This window comes from Lissotriton helveticus, chromosome 5_1 (assembly GCF_964261635.1).
Source record: "Lissotriton helveticus chromosome 5_1, aLisHel1.1, whole genome shotgun sequence".
NCBI classification, from domain to species: domain Eukaryota; kingdom Metazoa; phylum Chordata; class Amphibia; order Caudata; family Salamandridae; genus Lissotriton; species Lissotriton helveticus.
In genome coordinates this window covers 1,164,262,384-1,164,289,214 of record NC_136065.1, presented here as the reverse complement: position 1 = coordinate 1,164,289,214, position 26,831 = coordinate 1,164,262,384, and the positions used below count along the sequence as shown (strand labels likewise).

General features: G+C 45.9%; 1 protein-coding gene across 1 annotated transcript in view; it reads right to left on the bottom strand.

Annotated features, from left to right (window-relative positions):
- The window catches only part of HABP2 (hyaluronan binding protein 2), a 291,624-nt gene that overhangs the window by 138,256 nt on the left and 126,537 nt on the right, over positions 1-26,831 (bottom strand). Inside the window, exons 4-5 of the mRNA XM_078643840.1 lie at positions 24,688-24,804; positions 19,126-19,242 (exon numbers count right to left, since the gene is read on the bottom strand). Of these exons, the coding sequence (XP_078499966.1) occupies positions 19,126-19,242; positions 24,688-24,804 (234 nt within the window). The remainder of the gene's footprint in view (positions 1-19,125; positions 19,243-24,687; positions 24,805-26,831) is intronic.

Below are 26,831 nucleotides of genomic sequence, written 5' to 3'. Positions count from 1 at the left end.
CCAGTGAGCCAGCCACTGAATTTGAGCCTCTACGTGGTGTAACTCAAAGTTTACAATGCCAAGACCGCCATCAATGGTGGTGCACTACATAACCCACAGTAAGACCCAATGACAGCCCCCATCCCAGTTCAAATCCCTCATAAGTGTGCTTAGGGGCTGGAACCAGACCCGGGGGATCCAAATGGGGAGATTCACAAACAGGTAGAGTACTTGTGGCAGCACTTCATTTTTGTGAGCGCAGTACGTGCCCTCATTGTGAGTTGCAGTATGCGACAGAAAGCAACGCTGAACCTCAAGGAGTACAGCACTTTATCCAAATTGCCCTCCTGGGTGACTTTGTCCTGGTGGTATACTTTGACATCCAAAGATTGAAACGCCTGTCATTCCCATCTGATGTTCTGTGTGGCGACCATCGGTGGGATACAGGTCTTCTCCCAGTTTGTCACCTCCCTATACAATCTTATGCTCCAGGTCACCCCTGTGTCTGCCTCCTTCAGGAATAGGAGCATTTCATCTGCAGAAAGAGAGATGAAATGTTCTCTGCCATATAGGGAAATTCCCTTCCCATGGCCCTCACTCTGAATAATACCAGTGAAAGGCTTGATGGCCAGTGCAAATAGCAAGGGGGATAAGGGGCACCTCTCATGGGTTCCTGTTCGTATCTCTAAGGCCTCCAATATATTGTGCCCCACTATGACTCTGTCATATGTCTTGACACATGAATTCTGTATCTCTTTGTCCCACCCTGATATTAGGTTCATCCGTTGCATCACAGCATGCATGTAGGGCCAATGAATGCTGTCAAAGACCTTACGAAGGTCAATGGACAGTACAACCTCCCCCTGAAAATCTGTCTCCTGGAGGAACGCAAAAGAGGCGGCAGACCTTTAGAGATTTGTAATGTTGGTGTATAATCCATTCTGATCGTGATGGATAATATGTTGTAATTGGGGCAGTAATCAGTGAGCTAATATTTTTCTTAGTATTTTGTAGTCGAGGTTCAGCATTGATAGTGGGCGCTAAAAGGAGGTGTCCTTTGGGTCCATGCTTCCAGCTTTGGACCCCAGGTCAACGCGTTGTCCTCCTCCATCTTTTTCCTGCTCAAGACAATCCGTAAGATCCTCCCCTTCCTTCCAGAAAGCTGTAAGAAAACAGGTGTCACCTCGCTGGTTCTACCGCGCCTGGACTATTGTAACAGCTTGTTCCTTAACGCACAACAGGGCATTTTGAACAAAATGCAGGTTCTGCAAAATGCCACAGCGCGCCTTATTACTGGGACTCCTAAGTACGCCTCTGTTATTCAGGAGCTAGCTAAACTTCATTGGCTCCCGGTGCGAAAACGGATCTCGTTTAAAGCTCTTTGCTTGGTATTTAAGGCCTTGCTAGGTCTATGCCCGCCTTTTCTCCAGCTGTATTTTCGTTGGTATCATCCTGCAAGACACCTTAGATCCTCTGATGCAGGACTGATTGCGGTACCGCGAATTAGGAAAGCACGGTGGGGGTGGTGGGGGGGGCAGAAGCTTTGTGCTGGGAGCAGCCAAAGCCTGGAACACCTTGCCCCTGGCTCTCAGAAAAGTGACGGATTTGTTGGCCTTTAGGAGAGGCCTTAAGACCTGGCTGTTTACTCTCTAATCCCTATATGGTCTGGCTTTGGAGCATTACTTAGCGCCAGGACACCTACGGGTAACAGTGCGCTGTATAAATAAAAAAAATAAAAAAAATGCCTGGTTTAGGGAGGGAGAGCAACAAGACCTCCCTGGAGGAAGGTGGTAACGTGCCACCCTATAAACCTCGGACAGCTGAGGAGAAAGTAGAGGGGCATATGCCAGGTAAAACTCTCCAATTTCTTGTTCAGTGATCAGTTGCCCCAACTCATGCCTGAAGCCGACAGTAACAGTGGGCAAAGATGCCCTGTCCAGGAACTGTTTTTTTGCAGCTTAATCAGGCCAATGTCCCCAGGTATATAGCTCAGTGTAGTGTTGTACAAAGATTTAATGCATTTTTAGCTGGGAGCAGTGCAAATCCCCCAGGATTCTCTCAGGGCGTGCACCCCGGCTACACAGCATCCCACGTTAAACAACTAAGCCAGAAGCCTGCCTGCTCTGCCCTCCTCAACATATGACCTAATTACATATTCTTTATAAGAGAATCGACTTACACTGGTCATCGCCTTTCTATTCTGGCTCTCCAATACGTCTGCTCACAGAATCGGGTCCGCTAAACGCGGCCCTTAAGGTCACAAAGCAGGTCTTCCAGCTGAGTGAGCTCTGTCTGGGTCCTATGGGTTCCCACTTGTTGCCCCAAGTTACAACCCCAGATAACAGCCTTGAATGTCTCCCAGACCGTATGTGCATGCCCGATGTGGACATTGTGCTGAAAATACTCTCTAATCGTGTCAGTAAGGGTATCCTTGAACACATGGTCATGCATTAATTTGGGTTGGAGTCTCTATGTGGGACTTGGCATACTGTTTACCTCCATAAAACGACCAGCATTAGAGCTTTGTGATCCAAAACTGTACGGGCCCATTCCCTCAACCTGGGAAGAGACCAGCAGTCTATCTAGGTCCCTGGTCCTCATAGTACGACCCGCAGGCCGCCAGCGGCCCTGCAGACCTAGTTCCTTGGCGGCCCGCGTACCTTTTCAGTCAATGTCCTCGTACTAGTATATTGCAAGAGGGCCAGTAATCACAAAAGGGGGCTGCTGGAGCATGCACGATAGAGCTTACCTGTGCATGCTCTAGCAGCCCTCCTCTGTTTACTGAGAGACTCTGTATTTGGTACAGGTTTGGGTCAAATGGCCACAGGGGAGCGCAGTGGCAAAGGATTTGATGTACAATGACGAGGGTACAGTCTTTGAGTCAATCAATCAATCAATCAGGAGTTTGTTAAAGCGCGACTACTCACCCGTAAGGGTCTCAAGGCGCTAGGGGTGGGGGGGGGATTTGGGGGGGGGTGCAGGTTCCATTCCATCAAGGAGGGGGTCTGTCGAAGAGCCAGGTTTTGAGGTTTCTTGCGAAGATGGGGAGCGATGTTGTCTGTCTGAGGTGGAGCGGAAGGGCGTTCCATGCCTTGGCCGAGGAAGGAGAAGGAGCGGCCTCCCGATCTGGTCTTTCTGGTGCGGGGGACCACAGCGTAGGAAAGCTGGGCTGATCGTAGGGTCCTTTGGGGTGCGTGGAATTTGAGTCGGCTGTTCAGGTATGCTGGTCCGGTGCCGTGGAGGGCCTTGTGTGCGTGGGTGAGCATCTTAAAGGTGATTCTCGCCTCGACGGGGAGCCAGTGGAGTGTGCGCAGGTGCTGGGAGATGTGGCAGTGTTTTGGCAGGTTGAGGACCAGTCTTGCGGCGGCGTTCTGGATGTTCTGTAGCTTGCGGATGAGGTTTTTGTTTATTCCGGCGTAGAGTGCGTTGCCGTAGTCGAGTCTGCTGGTGACCAGGGCGTGAGTGACTGTCTTTCGGTGTTCGAGGGGGATCCATTTGAAGGTCTTACGAAGGAGGCGGAGGGTGTGGAAGCAGGAAGATGAGACAGAGTTGATCTGGCGGTCCATTTTGAGCTCGGAGTCCAGGATGATTCCCAGGTTGCGTGCGTGGTCTGTGGGGGTTGGCGGGTTTCCGAGGGCGGTGGGCCACCAGGTGTCACTCCAGGCGTCGGGGTTTGGGCCCATGATGAGTACTTCTGTTTTGTTGGTGTTTAGTTGTAGGCAGCTGTTTTTCATCCATTTGGCGACGGCTTCCATGCCTTCTCGAAAGTTGCGTCTGGCGGTGTTGGGCTCGTTGGATAGGGAGAGGATGAGCTGAGTGTCGTCTGCATATGACACGATGTTGAGTCCGTAGGTTCTGACGATGGGGGCAAGTGGAGCCATGTAGACGTTGAAGAGCGTCGGGCTGAGGGAGGAGCCCTGGGGGACTCCGCAGGTGATAGGTGTGGGGTCCGAGAGGAAAGGGGGGAGTCTGATCCGCTGCGTCCTGCTGGAGAGGAAGGAGCAGATCCAGTCGAGGGCCTTGTCCTGGATTCCTGCATCGTAGAGTCTGCGTATTAGGGTGCGGTGGGAGACTGTGTCGAACGCCGCTGATAGGTCGAGGAGGATGAGGGCTACTGTTTCTCCTTTGTCCAGTAAGGTGCGGATGTCGTCTGTTGCGGCGAGGAGGGCGGTTTCTGTACTGTGGTTTTTTCTGAAGCCGGATTGGGAGGAGTCGAGGATGTTGTGTTCTTCAATGAATGTGGCGAGTTGGCTGTTGATGGCTTTCTCGATGACTTTCGCTGGGAACGGGAGCAGGGAGATGGGTCTGTAGTTTTTTAGGTCGGTGGGGTCCGCTGAGGGTTTCTTTAGGAGGGGGTTGACCTCGGCGTGTTTCCAGTCGTCGGGGAATGAGGCGGTCGCCAGGGAGCGGTTGATGGTTTGGCGGAGCATGGGTGCGATGGTGTTGGCGGCTCTGTTGAAGATGTGGTGGGGGCAGGGGTCCGTGGGGGCCCCTGAGTGGATTGACTTCATTGTCTTCAGTGTGTCTTCGGTGGTGAGGGCTGTCCAGTCATCAATCGCTGGTTTCCGGGTGTCGGGGGTGGTTGGTGAGGGTTCAGTGTGTTGGTTGTCTTCGTCGAAGTTGTCGTAGATGCTCTTGATTTTGTGGTGGAAAAAGATGCTGAGTTTGTCGCAGAGGTCTTGTGAGGGAGGGATGTCGGTAGACTCGCTGGTGGGTTGGGCGAACTCCTTGATGATGCTGATGATGAGTGGCAGCGCAAAGTCCCGGGATGAAAACACAACACTTTCTAGAGACCCCTGGGGTAGTGACAGTCTCTGAAACCACCTGAAGTGTTGCTGGGTGACGTAACCGGCTAACGATTTCAGGATGAGAAGATTTGTTTGACGCCTTAACCGGGGCGGTTTTTCCACCGCGGTGCGGGTGTTCTATTGAGCGGGCGGGGCTCTGTCGGCCGTTGGCCGACGGCAGCATTGGGGAGGGAGTGCTCCCGTCAGCCAATGGCCGACGGGAGCACGGAAGGGTTAACTATGTTGCAGACATGACGTTGGACAGCTCCACCCCACAGCTGCCAGATTCACCGGGACATAAATTAGCAAAATAGCAAATTCCATCATGGACTGGATAAGCAACTGGAATCTCCAAGACCATTGGACATACAAAAACAGCATGACATGTGAGTATTCATAGTACTCCTTAGTCTATGATTAATACATTCACCTAGATCATTGTACTCACAAACTTTCTCTCGGGGGCCAAAATTACAGTCTGGTTTGTGGGCGAGGGCCGCACAGATGGGCCCACAGGTGGGGGTGGGGCTTGTAGGGGCGGGGCTAGAGTAAAATAAATCACCACCTTTTCAAAAAATTATTAGACCCTATTTTATACTACTCAGTGTTAATAGTTCAGGAAATCTATTCCCAAGGAACCTCTCTCTCTCCAAAGATACACAACACATACTTTGTAAACATGTGTAACAATATTAATAGTTCACAGGGGCTCTCTGGGACATTACACCATCCCATCTGTCACAAAATCTAAAGGGAACAGCTTTTTTGTCTCCTATGGTGACCATAGTTAAGGCATCTATGTAAAATTCAGCAAGCAACCGATTAAAGAGGACCAGAGGCCTACGTGCAAAGACATAATGCATGCGTGTTACCGAGACAAAGAAAGAAATGGAGAAAATGTCGAAAATAGGGAGGTAGTAAACAGAGCAAAAGGAGAGAGAAAGGTAAGAGGGAAAAATAAGATGAGAAAAGATAGAAATATTGGAGCTAGAAAGCAGAAAGGACACATGGGAAAAGGCAGAAAGAAAGGGTAGAAGTAAGAAAATGTGAAAGGAAGGAAGAAGGGTAAAAGAAGAAAGGAAGCAATGGGGCAAGAATGAATGGAACTATGGATGAATGGATTGTTGGATGGCAGGGTATTAGATGGACTGGTGGATGAATGACTGAACGGATGGCTAAATGTGTATAGAATGGTGAAAGGATGAATGGAAGTGTGAAATGATAGACAGATGGAGAAGTGTAAGGATGCGTGAAAGGAGGGTGGGTGGAACTAGTCTAGGAAGGGTCGCTCTTCTCACTCTGTGTCAACAGAGGTTTATTTATAAGTGGGGGGTGCTTTAATTTTCTGGCTGCTTATTTGCAAACACAGTTTACAACGTTAACGTAACGTTACACGCCACCTTCGATCGCCCAGCCACGCCCTCACCGCTGTCCCCCGCATCCGAAGAGCCACAACAGAAGGAAGATCCTTCTCCCACCTGGCCGCCAAGACTTGGAACTCCCTCCCGACCCACCTCCGCCTGACCCAAGACCACCTCGCCTTCAGGAAGCAGCTCAAGACCTCGCTGTTCGAGCAGCAGCGGACCCCCCCCTCCCCAAGCGCCTTGAGACCCTCCGGGTGAGTAGTGCGCTATACAAATGCTATGATTGATTGATTGATTGATTGAAGTGCTGAATCAGTCCCCATTCTGATCATAAGTTTGAGGTCTAAATATCATTAATCAGCGCAAGTGACCATTATAACCAGTAGTATTTTTTCGAAAAATGCAGCAGCTGGGCAGGTATAAATTTGGCACCGATGGTGGAGAAAGGGCTATTAAAACCACACCTCTTGAGAGAAACGGCTGGATGGGTGGGTTGTATGACATTACAATGCATGCTTTTACCACGCATGCCGTTACAACGCAAATATTACAACGCAAACCTTTACAACGCATTACACTTGGGGGTGCTGGATAGTGAATAGTTTAATTTACTATTCCAACTCCATTCCCCGTGGACACTAGGGAAGGTGTTGGATAGTAAATTAAAACAATTCCCTATCCTAGAGCGCCCCCCAGTGTAATGCGTTGTAAAGGTTTTTGTTGCAATACTTGCGTTGTAACAGCACTGCGTGGTAAAAGTTTCGTTGTAAAGGATGTTTCCCGATGGGTGCCCCCATCCAGCAAGGAGGCGGTTAAAGACCTTTCCCAGATTATGAGGCATCATGGCAGAGGCACTCGGATGCGTTGCCAAAGAGTATAAAATGCTTGCCTGATTTACACTCCCCTTAGTCCCCAGCATTCAACTCAGCTGGTGAAGAGGAAACCTCCACCTGACTTACATGGCCCGTACCAAGCCACCAGCTGAAACTGAAATGGTAAATATTAAATGGCATAGGCAACTTGTGGCGTCAGGAACGGGCCCTGTATTGAACTCTCTGAAGCTCAGTCCAAGTCTGTGCCCTCCTGGCAAGAGTCCGTGTTCTGATCCTCAAGCTCAGGGGCCATGGGATGCCAACCTGGGAGGCCACTGCTATTGCCGCCCTTCTCTCTGTGTCCAGCTGCTACTGGGAAGGTCAGGGTCCCTTGGATCTATCTCTGTGGAGATGTTGGAGCATTTGCTGGAATCAGAATCAGTGATCATTTCCCATAATTTTCTCTATCCAGTACCAGACCACCTTTGTGTTGTTGAAGAAGAGCGAACGGTCATCCACGATGAGTTTAGGGCATGCAGGCAACAGGAGCTTGTAGCAGAGATTTAAGTCACTGAGCACTCTCCTGGCTTCCACAACCATGGTTTAGTCTGGGAAAATGGATACCTGGCTATTTTCCACTTGCAGTGGGCCCAAGACACTGGTCTGATGCAATAGTGTGTCTCTCTCTGTAATTGAGCAGCTTGTCCACCACTGGTCTAGGTGCTGCTCACTTTGGCGGCCGCCCCACTGAAACTAAATGCACTTATTCAAGAACAAAAAACTGGGACAGGGCCAGTGGGGCCAAGCAGTCTCGTAAACAGGGTTCAAGGTAGGCGATCATATTGGGGAAGCACACAACCCTTAAGTTATATGTCTATAGTGGCCTACCTGTTTGTCTAGTGGTGTGACTTTGTAGTCCAAAACTGCCACCTGGGTTCTCAGGTTGTCTACAATGGGTTGAACACAGTTTAGTGAGGACTCGTTAGATTTCACTTTGTCTGCCAGTTTCCGGTGGTCATCATGCAAATTGTTTAAGTCAATTACAACTCAATCTATCTTCATTTCCAGAGCCTCCCTAGTGGCACTGATGGCTTCTAGTATGCAGTCCAATTCAGCCGATGTTGGCTGCAGTCCTGGGCATTGTAGCTGCACTGATGTGGTTACATTGCATGAGTAGGGGTGGATTTTAGGCTGCTATTGGTACCCCCTCTTTGGTGACCTGGTGTGAACCACTGTGGTAGATGTCTGGGATTCCTCTGGAAAAGCTGGTTCAGCTGGGGCCTCCCTGTTTTACCTTCAAGATCACACAGTGCTACTGTGCTACACAAGGGAGCCTCTGGCCTCCGCCCATGTGGCGAAGAAGGGTGGAAGGGTGAGTGAGATCCACCACCAAGCAAAGGGACCCCTAAGGTATGGAAGCCATCCAGCCCAAGGTTAGGAAGTCTCTTGGGCCTACCAGGGTCTCCTCAGTTTTAGTATATATAGAAGCCCTGAGGGTTGTGCCTCCGTGGTGCCCTTTTCTCCGAGGGGTCGCCTGCCTCTCTTCGTAGACCCGTTCCCTGGGCTAATGACTGCCTGACAGACCGCACTTCAAAGATTGCCTTGGGGCACCCCATCTCCTCCGCAGCACAGTCCAAGTAGTTGGTGTGACTCTAGCCTCACTACTATCTGTACTGCTCCACAACCCCTTTCCAGTCTCGGGCACAGTCCTTGGGTCCTGGGCCCTCAGAGGGTGTTGCTGTTCCAGCCGGGTGAGCTGTTCCTGATGACTGTTGTATCGCGCAACCCCCCTCAGCTGGGGGTACCTCCACATTCGCCGTCAACCCCTGCAGTCTCCGCCACTCTGCCTAAGACCCGGCACTCATCTGGTCCGTATCAGGTGGCCTTAATGGTTCGTGGCCACAACAGTGGGGCCTGCCACCCAGCCCAGTGTGGCTTGGTGTTTCTGTCACTACTCTGGTGCTTGTGGTCGCCATCTTGCCACGGCCACTCCTCGATCCGGGGATTGAAGCTCTACTGCATACCCTGTCCTCCTTCTCCCCATCAATCCTGCTGCAGGTCGGCAGCACCAAGGGCAGCTGAACCATTAGGCTGTGGTTGGAGCCCCAATGGCTCCGCATGGTTTCAGGGTGTCTGGGGGATGGTGTGCTGGCTGCTGAGCTCGCTAGCAGGTGACATCTCCTTGCTCGGTGTAGCCACACACCCTGATCACTAACTTATTTGATTACTAACTTATTTGCTTTTTGTTAATTAATGTGTTCCAGACTTCTATTAGGCTGAGAGAGTGATTTTTAGTTTAAAGAAAAAGAGTACTCCACAGAGACCTTTTAGGACTACTGTGCAATGAGGGCTTGCATCTGCCTGAGAGCCAGCCTCTCAGAGAGGAGGGCACATAACTTGAAGTGTGGATTTCCTGCGGAAAGAACCTGCCCTGAACTTCCTGGAAGGCTGTCTATATGCTGAAAGATGAAACAACACACAGGGGGTACTAGTGGTCTGCGTGTGTAAGAACTCCTAGGTGAAGAAAACCCATCAGCCCACCCATTGGCGGAGCTTCATCATTTGGGATTTTATGCAAAGACTGGTATCCACCAGGTGCCTTGCTTCCAAAGATTGCAAGGAATTTACTGGTCGCGGATCCACCAGTGAAGAGCAGCCAAAGAGAGGTGGTAGGGGGCTGTGGGAAAGAAGAAAAGAGGTGTTGCAGTGTACAGAAAAAGGGAGTGTGTAGTGATAATGTGATAGGTAAGATTGACTATCAAGGTGCCAAACAAGAAACTGGATTAGAAGGGCCACCAAAATGTCAAGATTAAAAGCAGAATGTGGACAGCATTATAAACAAATATTACTGTCTGATGGTCAGTATATTGGTCAATATATACCTCTTTTCTTCTTTCCCACAGCCCCCTACCACCTCTCTTTGGCTGCTCTTCACTGGTGGATCCGCGACCAGTAAATTCCTTGCAATCTTTGGAAGCAAGGCACCTGGTGGATACCAGTCTTTACATAAAATCCCAAATGATGAAGCTCCGCCAATGGGTGGGCTGATGGGTTTTCTTCACCTAGGAGTTCTTACACAAGCACACTACTCTTTTTATAACCCCCTGCAGACCACTAGTACCCCCTGTGTGTTGTTTCATTAGTCAGATTAGGGGATAGGGTGCTTGTTGGTCTTTAAACCTTTTTTCCCCTGGGACCCCTTTGTAAATTTTGTGTTTTTGTCGTTATATGCTGAAAGAGACAAGACCCTGCCTGGCCACCTAGGAGGAGAGACTGACCAGAAATAGGAGGTGGCTGTGTTGCACCCAGGGTAAAACATACTATGTGAGAGCGATTTGGGACCCCGGTGCTTGTGAGCCTCAGAGACTTTTACTTTGACTCCTGGTGGGAACCGTGACTTCATGATATTATGATCACCAAAAGCCCTGTCGGGGCTTGATTCGCGTGACCACAGTAGGCGTGGATGGGGGCTTGACTGTTGTTTGCAGAAGGCCACCTAGACATGGCTGAAACTGCAGTTTTTTTAAACCCCGGCCGGGCTTGAATCTGTTAACTAACGGAGCCTTGAACAGAGGCTGCAAATCCATTTCCTGAAGGCCCGGTCTGGGCTCCTTTTTGCAGATCACATTATGCCAGGACAGGAGCTGCATCTGGCCATTGCTGAGGACCTGAGGACCAAACCTATCTTCAGTCCAGTCAGGACTGCAACACTCTAGGACTGGTTATTGCGCTGCCCGCAGGCTGCCCCTGCTAAAGCAGAACCATCATCAAGATTGCCGTTGCCAGATCCTCATCCCCTTTTTTGCAGGACCCAGTTCTGCAACCTTCGAAGTAGAGGCTGAGCAGACACAAAGTGGAACATGGCTTAAGCCAGACTTGGAATAATTCTGACAAGAGCTTATCGGCTCTCTGTGGCTCTTTCTACTGTGTGCAAGGATTGCACTGGGTGCATGGCAGAAAGGACCTTTGAGAACATACGTATCCCAAGAAAGGGTGAGATGAAAATTGAGTGCATTTTAAAAACTGCTGGTAACTAAAACTGCACCTGAACCTGATTCATGCTATTTCTTGCTACTCTTGGAGACGGGGGGTGACCCAGAACCCACGTAGATTGCCTGAGAGGGAACAGAGAGGGGGTTGGATGGGTGTAGTGTAAACATGAAATAGAAAAAAGAGACACTAACTTGCATATGTTCATTTAATGTTGCATTATTTAGAACAGCCATGTGATTACATTGTTTTCTTGCAAAAACATGAACTGGGCTAAACGAGAATTCTTTGTGTCTGGTGACTAGTTGTTGATTTCTGAGCTCGAGCAATGCCATGTTACCTCCCTAAGAGGGTTCAATGTGGTCCAGTTTGCAGGGCCTTAGTAGGATGGGCTCCAGGACGCTAAGGCAAATGCCCTCAATTCCCACAGGTGTGGCCCAATAGCCCCTGTCTGCCCTGCATTCTACTGAACGAAATCTGACAATATTATATTGTCTAGGTTTAACCACTTCCATGTGTCGGACGGCCAGTGGGTGTGTGGGAAGGACAGTCGGGGGCCGTCCGGTCAGTGCACGCGTCAGATTCGCCCACACCACAGCGGACATTCCGCAAAGTGATTAAAGCTGATCTATTGTAGTGACTTTTTTCTACACAGCTAACTTTTTAGAAACTCATTTATGAGGCCCTTGCGCTGCCAGAATATCACTTTGTGTGATGTTCCGTAGAGCAGGAGCCTGCTCCATATTTACAAGGCAGCACTAAGCCACTTTGTGTGGCTTAATGCTGCCTCGTAAAAATCGTTCCCTTTGAGCAGTTTTCTGCGTTAAAGGGGTGTGCAATAGGTGTTGCTGGCGGCGTTCCCAGCAACATCCATGACGTTTTGTCACTGCCCCAGATTTGTGAGAAATCGTAAATCTGAGGCAGCGCCAAAAACTTATGCCTCCCAGGGGAGGCATAAGGGAAGCACAACGAGGAGAAATATCTTTATTTCTCCTCGGTTTTCTTTTTTCTATGTGTGCTGAATTCTGCAACACACATAGAAAGAGGAAAAAGCCTCTTGTGGTTGTTTTTGTGCAGGAAGGCGTCCCTTCCTGCATGAAAATAATCATCCCCGCAGCGCAGGAACCCTTGCATTATGATGCAAAGGTGCCTGTGTTGGCGCACTGCAGCTCATTGTGCACCGGCGCAGGGGAAAAGGACAGGAATGTGCCATATCTGATAGATACAGCGCATCCCTGCCCTTTTCTTTTGCCGTACCGCAGCACAGCAGGAAGGCCTGTGGCACAGCCCAATGGCAAAACCTCACAAATGAGGCCCTTAGAAACTATTTTTTGGACGGCTCCACATGGACTTTAGAAATCTTCGAGTTTCTAGGTATTTTGCCATAACCTCAAAATGCCTTTCAGCCTCGTGCTGTAAGGACAGGACTCAGGGCTTGCCATTAGTGCACAACCTCCACCAACAACCGCACCTCCCAAAGAGCAAAGAATGGCTTATGATGGTCTGCAACTGGTTGGGAGGCAAAGTGCTGAGACATGATCAGTAAAAATGGAATTTGGAGCAACTGTACTAATAAACACTCATTTATGCAAGTATTACTGACATGGAAAGGTCAAATTTCAGGTCATTGCCACAGTACATTTGAGCTAATGTGTGAAATGTCTTGCTGTGCCACATATTCATGTTATTTATTTATTTTAGGAATTTCATTATTCATGTTACAGTAACATCGAATAGAAAAACCCCTGCGGCTGACACTCAAAATGGTTATTTAATATTAATATGCAATACGATTCTATCTGAAAGGGAAGATTTAACCCCTTCTGGTTAATTAAATGCCTTGTTTATATATCAAGAAAAAATATTATGACATAAATCACCCAGATCATGAACTGAGAGAACTAAGCTATTCCTGAGCATTGTTGAGGAGTAAAAGTGCTCACGACTCACTCAAGACTTTCAAGACAAAGGTCCTTGATCTCTTTCAGTGCCCATCTATTTTGACACACTTCCATCCAGGGAAGTTCCTGACACTTGGCTACTTTGAAAAACAGTGATCTCACGAACTGGAAGAACTAAGACGACAAGGAGGAGAAAGCCGACATGCCAGAGGAGGTTGGCTTTGGGAAGAGATGGAAACCTAGAAAACGGTCTGCAGTTTTGGTAGTTCTGCTTTACCCACTGATCTTTTGTGAGGCGCTGCCACCAGAAACATGAACGCGACATCAGAATTAAAATATGGAAAATATGCAGAATCCTCTTTGCTTTGCGCTGTATGAATGAAACTTTATTGTTCAATTAATTACAATTGTCACAATATTCTATCAATGAACAAAGGCATGTTTAGAATCTCACAAGCTTTAGATAAGAATGAAAAAACGTTTAAAACGATTAAAATAGTAACATGACTATTGCTAGAACTATTATCCTATCTAGCACTAAAGTGCTGTGCATAGGATTTGAGGAAATTTTTTATCATAGCATCTCTTGCTTGATGGCAGACTGATTGCTTTTATGTCTCAGTTTTTGGTTTCAGTGCGGCCCGGATTGCGTCTATAAATTTCAGTAGTCGGGCCACAGTTTGAGTTGTTTCAGCGGAGAAGCACAGGTCTGAAACTTCTCTGTAACTTTGAAGGCCATGCAACCTACAGATGGGGAGAACCAAGCGCTGCCGCTCACTGACTAACTTTGGGCAGCAGCACAACAGGTGGAGCCAAGATTCACGGTGGTAGCTGCAGAGTCGGCAGGCCACTGAATTGTCCTGCCAGGCCCAAATTGAATTAAAATCCGTGATAGGTAGAGCGAGAAGTCACATGTAGGTGATTCTTCCCTGAGCCAGGACTGTCAGAGCTTGCTCAAGGTAGGACTGTGGTTTTCCCATGATGTATGAGGAGTCCAGTGAGGAAAGATTGAATTGGTGATGCAAGCTTTCCAGGTCCCTTTCAAAAGATATTCTCTTGACCTGAGTATTCACTGTTTTTCTCCTGGCTATTATTGGGATGTCAGGGTTGTGCAGACTTTGGACATCAATATCCAGTAATCTAGTGGCTGCTGCCAAATGCACCTGCCTTGGAGAACCCTCCTCTTCACAGAATGTTTAATTTGCCTTTTTAATAACAATTCTAGGGCTCGCGTAGTCCTACTATAGTATTTTAATAGATCACCTGAGCAAGTAATGTCCGGGCAGATGAGACCCAGCTCCAGTCTTACTCTTGCTCTCCTGGCCTGTCTAGGGAGAGCTAAGACCTTTTTTGACAAGCTGAAATTTGAAGGTTCACAAGGAACTTATTAAAGGCACCGGGAAAAACGAAATGACCATAATTGAGAGAGGTAAAAAAGGGGGTGGTGATGGACGGAGCATCTGAACCAATCAAACACTCACACCCAGTCAACAGATCTGGGTTTAATCCATCACCGTTCTTTAGCCCACTCTGCCACCCCAGTTCAGACATGGCCATATGCAAATCAGTCTGACCCTGTGTCTCATGGGAACAGTCCAGCCCGAACTGCCAAGCCATGCCTTCCCTGGACCGGAAACAAGCTTCCTAGGACCGGTTTCTGGCATTTCAGCCGTCTTCAGCCTGGCTTGCTTGAATCCAGTGGCAAAGTGAGCAAGGGACTCACGTCTGAGCATACCCTCCCAACTTATGGTGATCAAAGCGGTACAAAAGGGGGTGGTGATGGACGGAGCATCTGAACCAATCAAACACTCACACCCAGTCAACAGATCTGGGTTTAATCCATCACCGTTCTTTAGCCTACTCTGCCACCCCAGTTCAGACATGGCCATATGCAAATCAGTCTGACCCTGTGCCTCATGGGAACAGTCCAGTCCGAATTGCCAAGCCATGCCTTCCCTGGACCGGAAACAAGCTTCCTAGGACCGGTTTCTGGCATTTCAGACGTCTTCAGCAAGGCTTCCTTGAATCCAGTGGCAAAGTGAGCAAGGGACTCACGTCTGAGCATACCCTGCCAACTTATGGCGAACAAAGCAGTACAAAAGGGGGTGGTGAGGGACGAACTGGGGTGGCAGAGTGGGCTAAAGAACTGTGATGGATCAAACCCAGATCTGTAGACTGGGTGTGAGTGTTTGATTGGTTCAGATGCTCCGTCCATCACCACCCCCTTTTGTACTGCTTCAAGTAAGCCTGGCTGAAGACGGCTGAAATGCCAGAAACCGGTCCTAGGAAGCTTGTTTCCGGTCCAGGGAAGGCATGGCTTGGCAGTTCGGGCTGGACTGTTCCCATGAGGCACAGGGTCGGACTGATTTGCTTATGGCCATGTCTGAACTGGGGTGGCAGAGTGGGCTAAAGAACGGTGATGGATCAAACCCAGATCTGTTGACTGGGTGTGAGTGTTTGATTGGTTCAGATGCTCCGTCCATCACCATCCCCTTTTGTACCGCTTTGTTCACCATAAGTTGGCAGGGTATGCTCAGACGTGAGTCCCTTGCTCACTTTGCCACTGGATTCAAGCAAGCCTGGCTGAAGACGGCTGAAATGCCAGAAACCGGTCTTAGGAAGCTTGTTTCGGGTCCAGGGAAGGCATGGCTTGGCAGTTCGGACTGGACTGTTCCCATGTGGCACAGAGTCAGACTGATTTGCATATGGCCATGTCTGAACTGGGGTGGCAGAGTGGGCTAAAGAACGGTGATGGATCAAACCCAGATCTGTTGATTGGGTGTGAGTGTTTGATTGGTTCATATGCTCCGTCCATCAACACCCCCTTTTGTACCACAATTGAGAGAGGGCACTCATTTTGCCTTAAGAACTTTCAGAATGAGTTCAGCAGTTGGACTGTGAAGACGCTGGTTAAGGCTTTTTAAGGAAAAAATATGCCAGACACTTTCCTTATCAGATGTTTCAGGTGAGCTGTAGATTTTGCCCCTTCCAATAGCCAGAAGCCCAAATAGTTGTAGCTTATACTTGTTTTTATTTGAAGGGCCCCTAGTCACCAGTGTATAGTCTTCTTTCGTGGATACTTCCCAAAAATAAGTATCCTGGTCTTCTCCTGATTCACTAGGAGTTTGTTCTGTTGATTATATCCGTGCAAAGCTTTTACGGCCTTCTGTAAGCTGGTTCTTGTGTGGTCCATTATTACAATGTCGTCCGCATACTGAAGTATTTGAAGCTGCATATTCCCCAGTCTTGGAGGCAGTAGACTTGCCCCCTGCAGCGCTTTCCCCAGGTCAGCTGTGTACAGATTAAAAAGTACAGGGGCAAGTACGCACCCTTGTTTTAGGCCGTTATTAGTTGGTACCTTGGCGGTGACTGATGTTTGACTGATTTTAATACGTACCCAGGTCCCATGATAAAGTGAGATTATGGCCTTTAGCAGCTGTTGGGGAATTCCCCAAGAATGCAGTTTTTCCCACAGCTTCCCTCGATCAACCCGATCGAAAGCTGCAATGTAGTCCACAAAACAGCAGAAAAGAGGTAAATGTGATGGCTGGGTCGTGCAGTTAGACAGATGGCCCAGTACTAAGATGTTGTCTGTGGTAGAGCTTTGGGCCCTAAATCCTGTTTGAAAAAGGGGAAGAATGTTATTATCTGTTTCCCAGGCTTCCAGTTCTTTCAAAAGTATTCTGGCATAAGCTTTAACTTCAACATCTAATACAGCAATAAGCTGATAATTGTCGGGTTTTGTACTGTCCCCTTTTTTTTCATAAATTGGGAAAAGTATTGAGCCTTTCCACGATGATGGAACGGTAGAAGTAGCGGAGGTATACTTGAAAAGTGGTGTTAACTGTTCTGCCCAGAATCCCTGTGAAGCTTTGAACACTGATGCGGGAACTCCATTGGGTCCTGGAGCACCATCTGACCTAATTTTTTTAATCAGGGTAGTTACCTTGCCACTGTGATGTTTGTAGTTTTGACGACGTTATCTTTTATTGGAGATTGTTGATGGGAATACGTTTGAATGATATTCTGATGGGTTGAGTACAGCTGAGTTGCATGTTTAACCCACTCCAAGGTTGCCACTCAATTTTCCTTTGTCTGACCGGTGTAAGTGTATTGATTACTGTATCTCCAGAGTTGAATTTGTCCCCTTTCTTTAAGGAAGGTAAATATTTTCACCCATTCTACCTCGATTTTCTTGGAGCGTATGTCCCAGACTTTCTTTCTGTGCGCTGCACGGAAAGCTGTTATTTCCTGAGTTTGGGGGGTTTGATGCCTTTCCTTCTTGCCTTCAAGGCCCTTAAAAGACAGCATTTTATGTGAATTAGGTCTCTTGATTTGATACATTGAGGGGGTACCTGGGAGTGGGTACCCTGCACTTGGGTGCCTCCAGTTTGTACCCCTAGGGCTGATTTTAATTCTACTAGGAGTACTTCCCAGTGCTGCTGGGGGGAGACTATGCTCATAACTATGGAATTTGATTCTTTGTAAGTTACCCACTCCAGGAGTTTGGAGCCAAGATTGATGGTCCATTTTATTCTACTTTATAGCATTCTTCCCCGGTTGAAAACCCCAGTGTTTCCAATTGTGTTGCAGACTCCCCATTTAGCTGCAGGGTTATCCTCAGTGGCCTGTGATGATTCTCTTCCCTGTTGTCCACTTCAAAGTTGTTAAAGTATGGTACTAGATGATCCGAAATAAAGATATAGTCTATTGTAGACTTATCCCTGACGGTAGGGAGAGGAAGCCAGAGATGATTCGCAGTTGTTTTGATGGTGTGAGCAGAAACCAGACTATGATTAAGAAAAAGCTGCTGCAATGAGGCACCATCAATGTACTGTAGGATATGCACTTTCGACTTCCCTAACTCCCGAGTATTCAGGTCACCAGCGATAACGGGAAAATGCGAAACATATTTGTTTATGAGCTGGTCCATTTTTGTTGTTAGTATCTTTAGTACTTGTTTTTTTTGCTGGGAGGCAGGGTTTACAAAGCAGTTGATTACCAAGAGACAAATTGGTTTTTTTGTTAATTTTCAGTCCGCTAACTAGTACCGCTTGCATGTCTGGGATGTTGGTTGCAATAAAAGTTGTCTCTAGTCTGCATGCTTGATTCATGTAGATTGACAGCCCACCAGAAGCTCTCTCGAAAATATTGCATTTTATAGCTGTGGTATGTAATTCGTAGAAGCCGTGAAGAATTAATTGTACGGTGGCCGAGGTCTCTTGTAGGCCCAAGATATCATTTTCACGAAAATAGTTATTCACTAAATTGTACTCAAGAAGTCTTTTTAGGCCAGCTACCTTCCAGGAAATCATGGACAGCTTAATGTTATTTCCCTGAGTTCTGGTGCTGGACAGATGGCGTGTAGGCTTTTTGATGTTAGAGGTGCAGTCGTGGTTGCTGATCTGCTAGACAAGACCTAATGCCCTCCCCAGGGGTATGGCTTGGCCTACTTGCGTGCACTGTCCTATGTTCAGAGCTACTTGTTATCCTGATTGTGTGGTACAGACTTGGCTCTGCAGCTAATTTTTTCGCTTGTGGGTTGCACACTGTCCCCTTTAGGACTGAGTAAACTTCCTTAGTAGGTGATGGTGCTGCTAGCACGCGCTTTGCACTGTAAATTACCCATGCACCCATCTAGGGGTAATGTTGGATTGCCCCAGGATTTTATAAAGGACGCTATATAAGCTTGCATCTGTCTAAAACACTTCCATCCTCAAGCCATGCTGCTTGACCTGCAGTTTTCTAAACTCTATTAACTGGCCTAAGGGAATGAACAGCTCTTCAAACTATATATGATTTGAATTTCAAAAGAGGCGGGCATCCACCAGGGAGACCTTTAAAGGCTTGACACCGGTCATCTACATCCCACATCTAGTACAATTCTGGCAGCGCTCACTTGCATCACTTCACCAAGTCATCGCAGTGCAGTGCTGGAAGTGATCGCTTCACTCACTCATCCTGTATGACTTCGGAAGAGCCTGCATTACTTAATCTTTGATCTCTTGATGGGCCATGGAATGTTTTTTTTCTTCATAATAATCATTATAAACAAGTGCCTGCAGCGTGTTTAGTGTCAAATCCTTCCAATATTAATCCAGTGGCATTTAATGGTATAATCCTTCACTTGCATGCTGCCTGGATCTGCCAACATCACATTTCGACGTAAGTGCTCTAAATGAAACCCAGGCATAAGCATAGTGCATGAATGCAACAAACCTTGGTATATATGCATGATTTAAGACCATAATGGATGCTATTGATTGATTAAAGAACTGTAATATGTGTTTACCTGTTTCACACACATTCCCTTGGTACAGAGGGTGGCAGAGACATGCAAATGTATTATTCGGTCTCGTCGTGCAGACGCCTCCATTTCGACAAGGATTTACATGGCAAGCCCCTAAAGCTGTTAGGAAGACATAAATGTGTGTAATTGTTACAGTATATCTGGTGTTATACACATACCAAAATAGACAGCGGGATGTGCCTCAGGTGTATGATACAGCATCATTTCAAACACTGTTGGTCTGGCTTGTGTTTTGTTAAAATCCACCAGTTCTCGGGGGACGCGGTAAGCTGCTATTGGTGGCGTGTCCACCAGCGAAATTTCTACTGTCAGTGTGTAGTAATATGATGGGGGTTGTACAACTGGCAGAAATTGGACAGGCCTTCCAGGCTGGAATTTGCAGATTTTATATTATGACAAATGTCTGAATCACACTGTATGCCTTTGGTATCTCGAAATTCTTAAAAACACTTCAGTATATATCTTGGAATATATAATCCACTTATTAAACCTATACTGGTGGAGTACAGGCCAGTAAATCAATTTGTTGAGTTTAGGCAAAAATCGCATTTCTTATGACTGGGGGTACTTAGTGGGTGCTGTCACATCTCCCACAGACCTCTCACCATTGTAAAGAATTTGACTTTCACAGATAAAGTGCCGCTGTCATAACAGGAAGATTTTTGAAGTATGAGCACCTTTCAGAATGAGATATGTGGGCCACCAACCTTTCAAAAGCACTGTGAGGAAAACTTCTAAATATCCTGTAGGCCAAGACACCTAATAGAGATACACTTTAAAGAGCTCTCTCTTTCTTCACATTCTGTCTGTCCCAGGATTTGCATTTGTTCCAGGCTCCCTAACCATAGAGTTTCTCATCCCACCCGAAGGTCTTTGAAGATATGTCTCCAAATGGTTTTAACAATTGCTGCCTTGACTCCTGAACTTCTATCATACATGCAGGAACGCAGGTACGAACATCCTTTCAGACGTTGGTCAAATCTGGCAGGGAAATTCAGGCATGCTTGAGTTTGTAAAAAGCCTCAACTCACCCTGAACAACTAGTAGATACATTTGTTTCACTGAGCAACAGGATTACCAGGGCCTAAATGTCTCAATCATCAGTTTTTCTGTTGCTTGAATTAAGCAATTATTTGTAAAGGTCAAATGTAAATGCCTGCCTGGTGCACTAAGTCACGGGTAAGATGTTTCAGGCGAATAGTCATATCAGGACTTATTTGCTAAAAAACACATGAATTTCAGTCACTTTGATTGCTTGACTTGTGACCAGACAAATTGCTTTGTATATACTGGGCAACTGAAATGATTGCAGGATAGTCGTCCACATTGCCTGAAACCTGTGATGCCTTTCTGAAGTGGCTTCGATATTCGGGAAGACCAATGCAGGAGCAGGAAGTTGGTATGGCAGTGAAGCATGACTTGAATTTGGCCCCATCTGCCAGAAGTATGTTGTTCCATTCAAACTAAGAAGGCCCATCGTAAACTCAGGAAATCCTTGAAGCCTTGACTAAGCAGGAAGGCCTCTGAAGTGGTTTGCTTGTCCTAATGCTAAGAAGCCCTCTGGGCTTACAGTTGCACCTATTACCTCCCTATTACGTACCATACCAAGGTAGCGTCCTTTAAATGCTAGAGTCAGGCTAACCAATGTAGTCCAATAGCACTTTAAGGGACATGACTTGCTATGTAATTTCTTTTATTATATAACTTTAATTTATTATGTTTCAAAATATTTTCCTGCCTGTCCCTAATCCTAACTCTACCTATCAAAAATACAAATATATACAAAGGGAACCTGGAACATCCCTGGAGAAAGTAAGATATGCTCGCTCACTTGATGCAAATCATGGCGAATATTTATGCCTCAGCTTTCGAAGATCTACAGCCACCACTGCTTCTCTCACTACCTTCCTTGCTCTCAGAATCGCTCCCTCTTTCCCACTCCCTTACCGCTCCATCTTCCATCCCCTTTGACTTTTCAAACTAATTCAAATCACTTCAAACTTGCTTTATTGGATAGCTTATAGGATATCAAGTGTTGCTAAAGCTTTACAGTTTCACTTACTCTACAGTAGATTTATGTTTGAGTTTTTGATTCAATGATGATATTTCTAACTGAAGAATATTCTCCTGCTTTTTTGTTGTCTATTATGTGACTGTGTATCTTGTATTCATCTACCAGCCTAGGAAAGGGAGCGTTTTACATAATAGAAGGTTCATGTATCCGCATATCTGGGACAGTGAGCAAGGAAGTGTTCCTTGTTTTCTCTGAGGCCAGCGCCACATCCATGATATTATAATCTGCTCTGTTTTCAGGCCTGACTTCCTCCTTCAATCTCCAGTCTGTGATTATTAGCCCTCCATTTTGTCTTCAGAAGCTTGTAAGTTTGGGTTTCTTCACTGTGACTAGATATTTTCAGGCTCTCCAACTCACCGCGGGAGTATAGTTCTGTTCCTATCTAACAGTGTGTTTTCATAAGGGTGATAACTCTGCATCTGTTTTCATTTTGTTTTGTTCCTGTGTGTGTTTCCTAGAGGGATACATGTCTTCATTTACATTGTTTTGCAAAACCTTCTGGTCATATTTTTAAGTGTGCTTCCTTTAGCCATCTAGTTGTTTAGGGCTTGAAGTTGGATAGATTGTTTTTTGCTTTTCTCGAGGTTTATCCAGAATGATGCAATCTGTTTTCCTATATTGTTACGGCTTTTGCCCTGATGTGCTCAAAAGCTAAAATGTTCGACTTTCCTGAGTGTATTCAGTGAAGGAGTGAGCAAAGTAGTTTTGTGCAAACTTCGTGAAGCTCTATGTAAAACTTTGCAGCTTTGCAAAGGTTAAAAATATTTTTAATTTGTCACATTTGTATGACAATTGGGACTTTTGCCAAAAAGTATATCGCCTGTAACCTTATTTAACATAAAGAAAATACTTCTGCACATAATAGAGTTTATAGAAAATAGTTACTGTTCTTCAGTTGTGCAATGCAATCAAGCATAGAAAAACTCTGCAACAAGTACAAATGGAGAAATAAGTTGCGCATAATTTTCCATACAACGTTGTGCAAATGGTAAACCAACTGTGACACGTGATGCAGGTGGCAATTAAACTTGCTTTAGCCATGTGCTGTGTCGGGTTTGGTCCCGGACGCTTCCTCGGGTGTCTCCCACAAGGGCCAGAGGTCAGGGTTCTATTTTGTTTATTTTTACATAGCACAGGACACTGGGACTATATCCCCGAGTCCTGAAATGGCAGCTACAACATTTTGCTTCATGTTGTGGCCAGCCAATCAGATTGCTGAGTCCTGCTGGACCATATATAACCTGCAGGACCTAAGAGGCTGATTGGGGGAAACCACCTCGAGGACAATCAGAATGCCTGGGGGCATATTATCAAGGAATGGTGTTACAATTATCGCCGTTTTATCGGCAGGAAACTGCCGATAAAACGGCGATAATGAGCTTGATAATACGCCCTTGGTAATTCCCATAGAAGCCCATGTTTTGGTGTTAACATGGGCTTCTATGGGAATTAACAAAGGCGTATTATCAAGCCCATTATCGCCGTTTTATCAGCAGTTTCCTGCAGATAAAACAGGGATAATTTTAACACCGGTCCTTGATAATATGCCTCTTTATTTTTAAAAGGTGTGGGTGGTACTGCAGGAGTACCATGGCTCAAGCACTGATGTTATTTGGAGTAACTTTAGTAATAAACGCACGTTTACATAGTTATTACTACAGTGCAAAGGTCAAATTTGAGTTTATTACCATAGTACAGCAAAATTAGCATGAGACAAGCGCTTTTTACTGCCTCATAAACTGCATGTAACAATTACTTTAACGTGATTTAACCTTGCCGCACAGACTCACTCCCTTTTGTTTAAAAAAGCACACATGAAAAATGCCATGGCAGAAATCTTATATGCAGATTCACATATTGATGAGCAGCACACATTCCTAGTGGTTACAATTGCTTTTTTTTCTTTAGGGGGCAAGGTGTGTGATATTTGCATAATTTCCTTTCGTGCAATTACATAAAATGCGGATCCGTCACTTCATGCTGTATTTTCAGGTGAAATGCACCCTTGTGCCAACTTTTGGCATGAGGAGCATTCAAACAAAAATACCATGAACAACAGTCTTTTACGTTCTGTTGTGCCTGTGTGTTTGAGGTCATTTTTTTCCATAAATTCTGAGTTTGTTGCAAATTGTTGCTGCGAATGACACGAAACTGCGCAAAGTGTCATAATGGTGTAATTTGGGGGATTCTTTGTAACAAGTGTAGCATGAAGTTCCTGAGATGAAGTAAAATGCACTAGCGTAATTTAAATTTCACCCAGGACTAATGATGACCCACTCAAGGCTTCTCCTCTTGTGAGTCATGGCCTCATCTCACAAGAAACAAAGGGTAATAAGTAGCATATTGCACTCTGCGCATCTGCATATGTACTATGTACATTCTCTCTCTCTTTCTCTCTCTTCCTCAGCTCTCCCTCTCCCAAGCTGTCGCTCCCTTAGATTTTGTCTCAATTTCAATACTTTCTCCTCTTTCTGTTTCTCATTATCCCTTTACCACCTCCATCACTCATGCGACTTCAACTCCACTCTTTCTCCCTTTCCTTTGACCTCTTCCGCTCGACATCCATGCCCTTTCTCCTACTCTCTTGTCCCTCTTTTGCCTACCTCTCATTCTCTCCTTATGTTTCTTCGCACTTTACACATTTACACCTGCCCTCTTCTTCTGGTTGGCGGGAAATCCTTCCCAATGAGGGTCTCCCACGTATTACAACAGATGTAGAAAAACAACATTTTCTTATATATCTTCTTGCAACTTGAAATATTATTAATACATTGATGCCTACATGCAGAGACAAACCAGACACTGATCATAACCGGTCTACGAACTACTTTGTATGTCAGCATTGATACAAAAAAGCAAAACTGTTTTTTATGACATTTATGCAGAAAGAAAAATTATCTTCACTTGCTGTAGAAAAATATTGTTCTTTTTCGGCGTAAAACCAACTACCCTTAGCATCCCTCTACCACCCCACACCTTTAAGAATATGGGGCTGAGATAGTCCTGGGAGGTCGAATGTTGGGGTTCTCATCAGGGCTATTGATTCGGGTACTAACTTTATGCACATAACTCTCATCTCTCTGTGCTTCCAAGCCATCTGGATTCACGAGTGTTGCTACAAAAAGCTTTCCCCGTGCACGTTCATATTTGAATATCTATACAGACAATGGTGACCACACCCTGGACGTGGGCAACAAACACAAATTTATGGTAAAACACAACGGGACAGATTTACAAGCCCCATGCGCCACTTTGCATAATTTTTTGGGGAAAGTGACGTAAGGGTGGCGCAAGGGGCTTGTAAATCTGCCCCTGCATGTAGCCGCCCTGTATGAATGCATTGTAGCCTGATGGATTTCATGTCCCCCCATTCCACTTTTGGTCACATGACCAGCTACTTCTCTATTCTCTAGTCTAGATCCTCTTCCTTCTTCACATTTTGGAACACTACTTTAAGGCAGGATTCTCACCTCTGCTGCAGTCGGAGCCGACATAAGGGTGATGGCATCTGCATCTGAAATGCGGTGGCGTGTTTGTGAGTACACAGTCTCCGTAGTTACAAGTGCTTTTCTCACATAGGCGTTTTTCTTGGGAAACACAAAAATTAGATCAAGTTAATGTTTGTCATCTTTGCAGGCTTTGTTCAACCTGTATATTCTGCATGAGTTGCAGTTGATGTTTCGCAGCCGCTTTATCATAGTGAAAAATAGACTCAATAGAAGTGAATGAAATCTCCTTTGAACTTGATCATAGATCTATTCGTTGAAGCTCTAATTTGGAACCCCTAAACAACTCCTATACGGTGGGCAAAGCACAACCATATCTAAGCGAGGCCATCACAACACATGCCCGAAGTAAAATTCTATCCATGAGGCTGGTCACGCTCGGGATAGCAGATTTCAACCCTGCTTGGGCCCAAAAAGGGGCCCTCACATCCTGCAGGCTTTGCACGTACAAAAGGGAATCCTGGCTGCACCTTCTTTGCTGCTGTCCTCATTTCAAGAGCGAACGTCGGCGATTGCTGCGCCCGATCTGCCTCAATCAGAGCATTACAACATGCTCAGAAGCATCAGCCCTGTGCTTGTCAACCACTAACACCATGTTCCTAGCGAGATCAGCGAAATTTGTTCACCAAATTAGTATAGCACTAAAAACGTATAATGAGAGTATCTCCTAACCCAGGATACTCACCACAACAAGATCTGATATGAGCTGAACTGAACCAGACCCTTTGTTCCATCGAAAAAGTCACCAGCTCGCCATTGTAACCAATAATGCAAAGACTTATTCGAACCAACACAAATGCTGGGAACTCCTAATCAATGAGACTAACACTGTGGGAGTTGCACTCCTCTCTACCCATATTGCTCTCTCCTTATATACCATTATCCTAATCAGCATAGGTACACTCCTCTACTCTTTTTTTTTTTTTTTTTTTTTTAAACATGAAAGAAAGTTTATTTTAGAATTATTGATCTTTGTACTTTCTCTTTTACTGTAAAGATTATAATTAATTGCGCAGTTAATAAAAACTTGAAACTTGAAACTTGACTCAATAGAAAACAAACATTGTTAAAACCAACAGGTTGGGTTTAGCAAGCCTGCATTTCTCATGTTTTTTGCAAACTGATGCAGCACGCATTAAACGTGTAAAAGTAGAATGTACAAAATACTGCCATCCAAAGCTGGCATGTAGGTTTGCAAAACAAGTTCTTAAAAATTTACTATCGCAAGAATAATTTATTTTAAAAAAAAACTTGGCTTAACAGTTCTGGCACCGAAGTGGATAACTTTTCAGGGGATTTATACATGTTCAAGAACAAAATGCCACCACTCAGAGTGAAGAAAGTCACTGGCTGAAGTGGGCTGACCTATTGCGCCATGATGTAGACTGGAGGGCACAATAAAAATATGAATGAGACATTAGCAGGCCAATGGATGAAGAGGGCTGGCTGAACAATTATTAATAACTGTAGAAGTAGTAGTATTTATTAAATTATTCATCCATTTATTGAACGCACATTCACAGAAGAATCTTGAAGCTAGAAACTATTCAGAAGAGATCCATACAGTAAGAACAGCTAACAATAATAATGAGTACTAAGAAAGCACTTGAAGTGGTTGAAATTAAAGAGGCCCCAAAGCTTCTGAGGAAGGTTTTTGAGGAGCTTAGATATCAAAACTCAGAAGGTGCTCTCTCTACTTCCAGCTGGAGAAGAAGACCAGACCATATACGTTTAGTTGGCATATACTGAGTTGGTTTGTATGAGTGAAAGTTAGGTCCAGTTTAACAGTCACATTTTGAGGATTCTAACCTTCAGAATGCTTTGCTCTGCGAGATCAAGGTACAGAACGTTACTGTACTCTATGGGGCGGGGAAGGGTACAGTAGTAGTAATAGTAGTACCAGGGGAGTTACTAGAGCATTTACACTGTCACTTTCATACTGTCACATATGCACAGTACTTAATTCTAGCCAGTGGTTACAGGTGGGGCACACCAGTACTGATTTTTGGGTACCGGCACTTAGTTATCCTCATCAGACATTCACCTAGAGCAAGAGAGAGAAAAACACGCAAAAAGAAAAGGAGAAGGAAAAAAAAGGATGGAAAAAC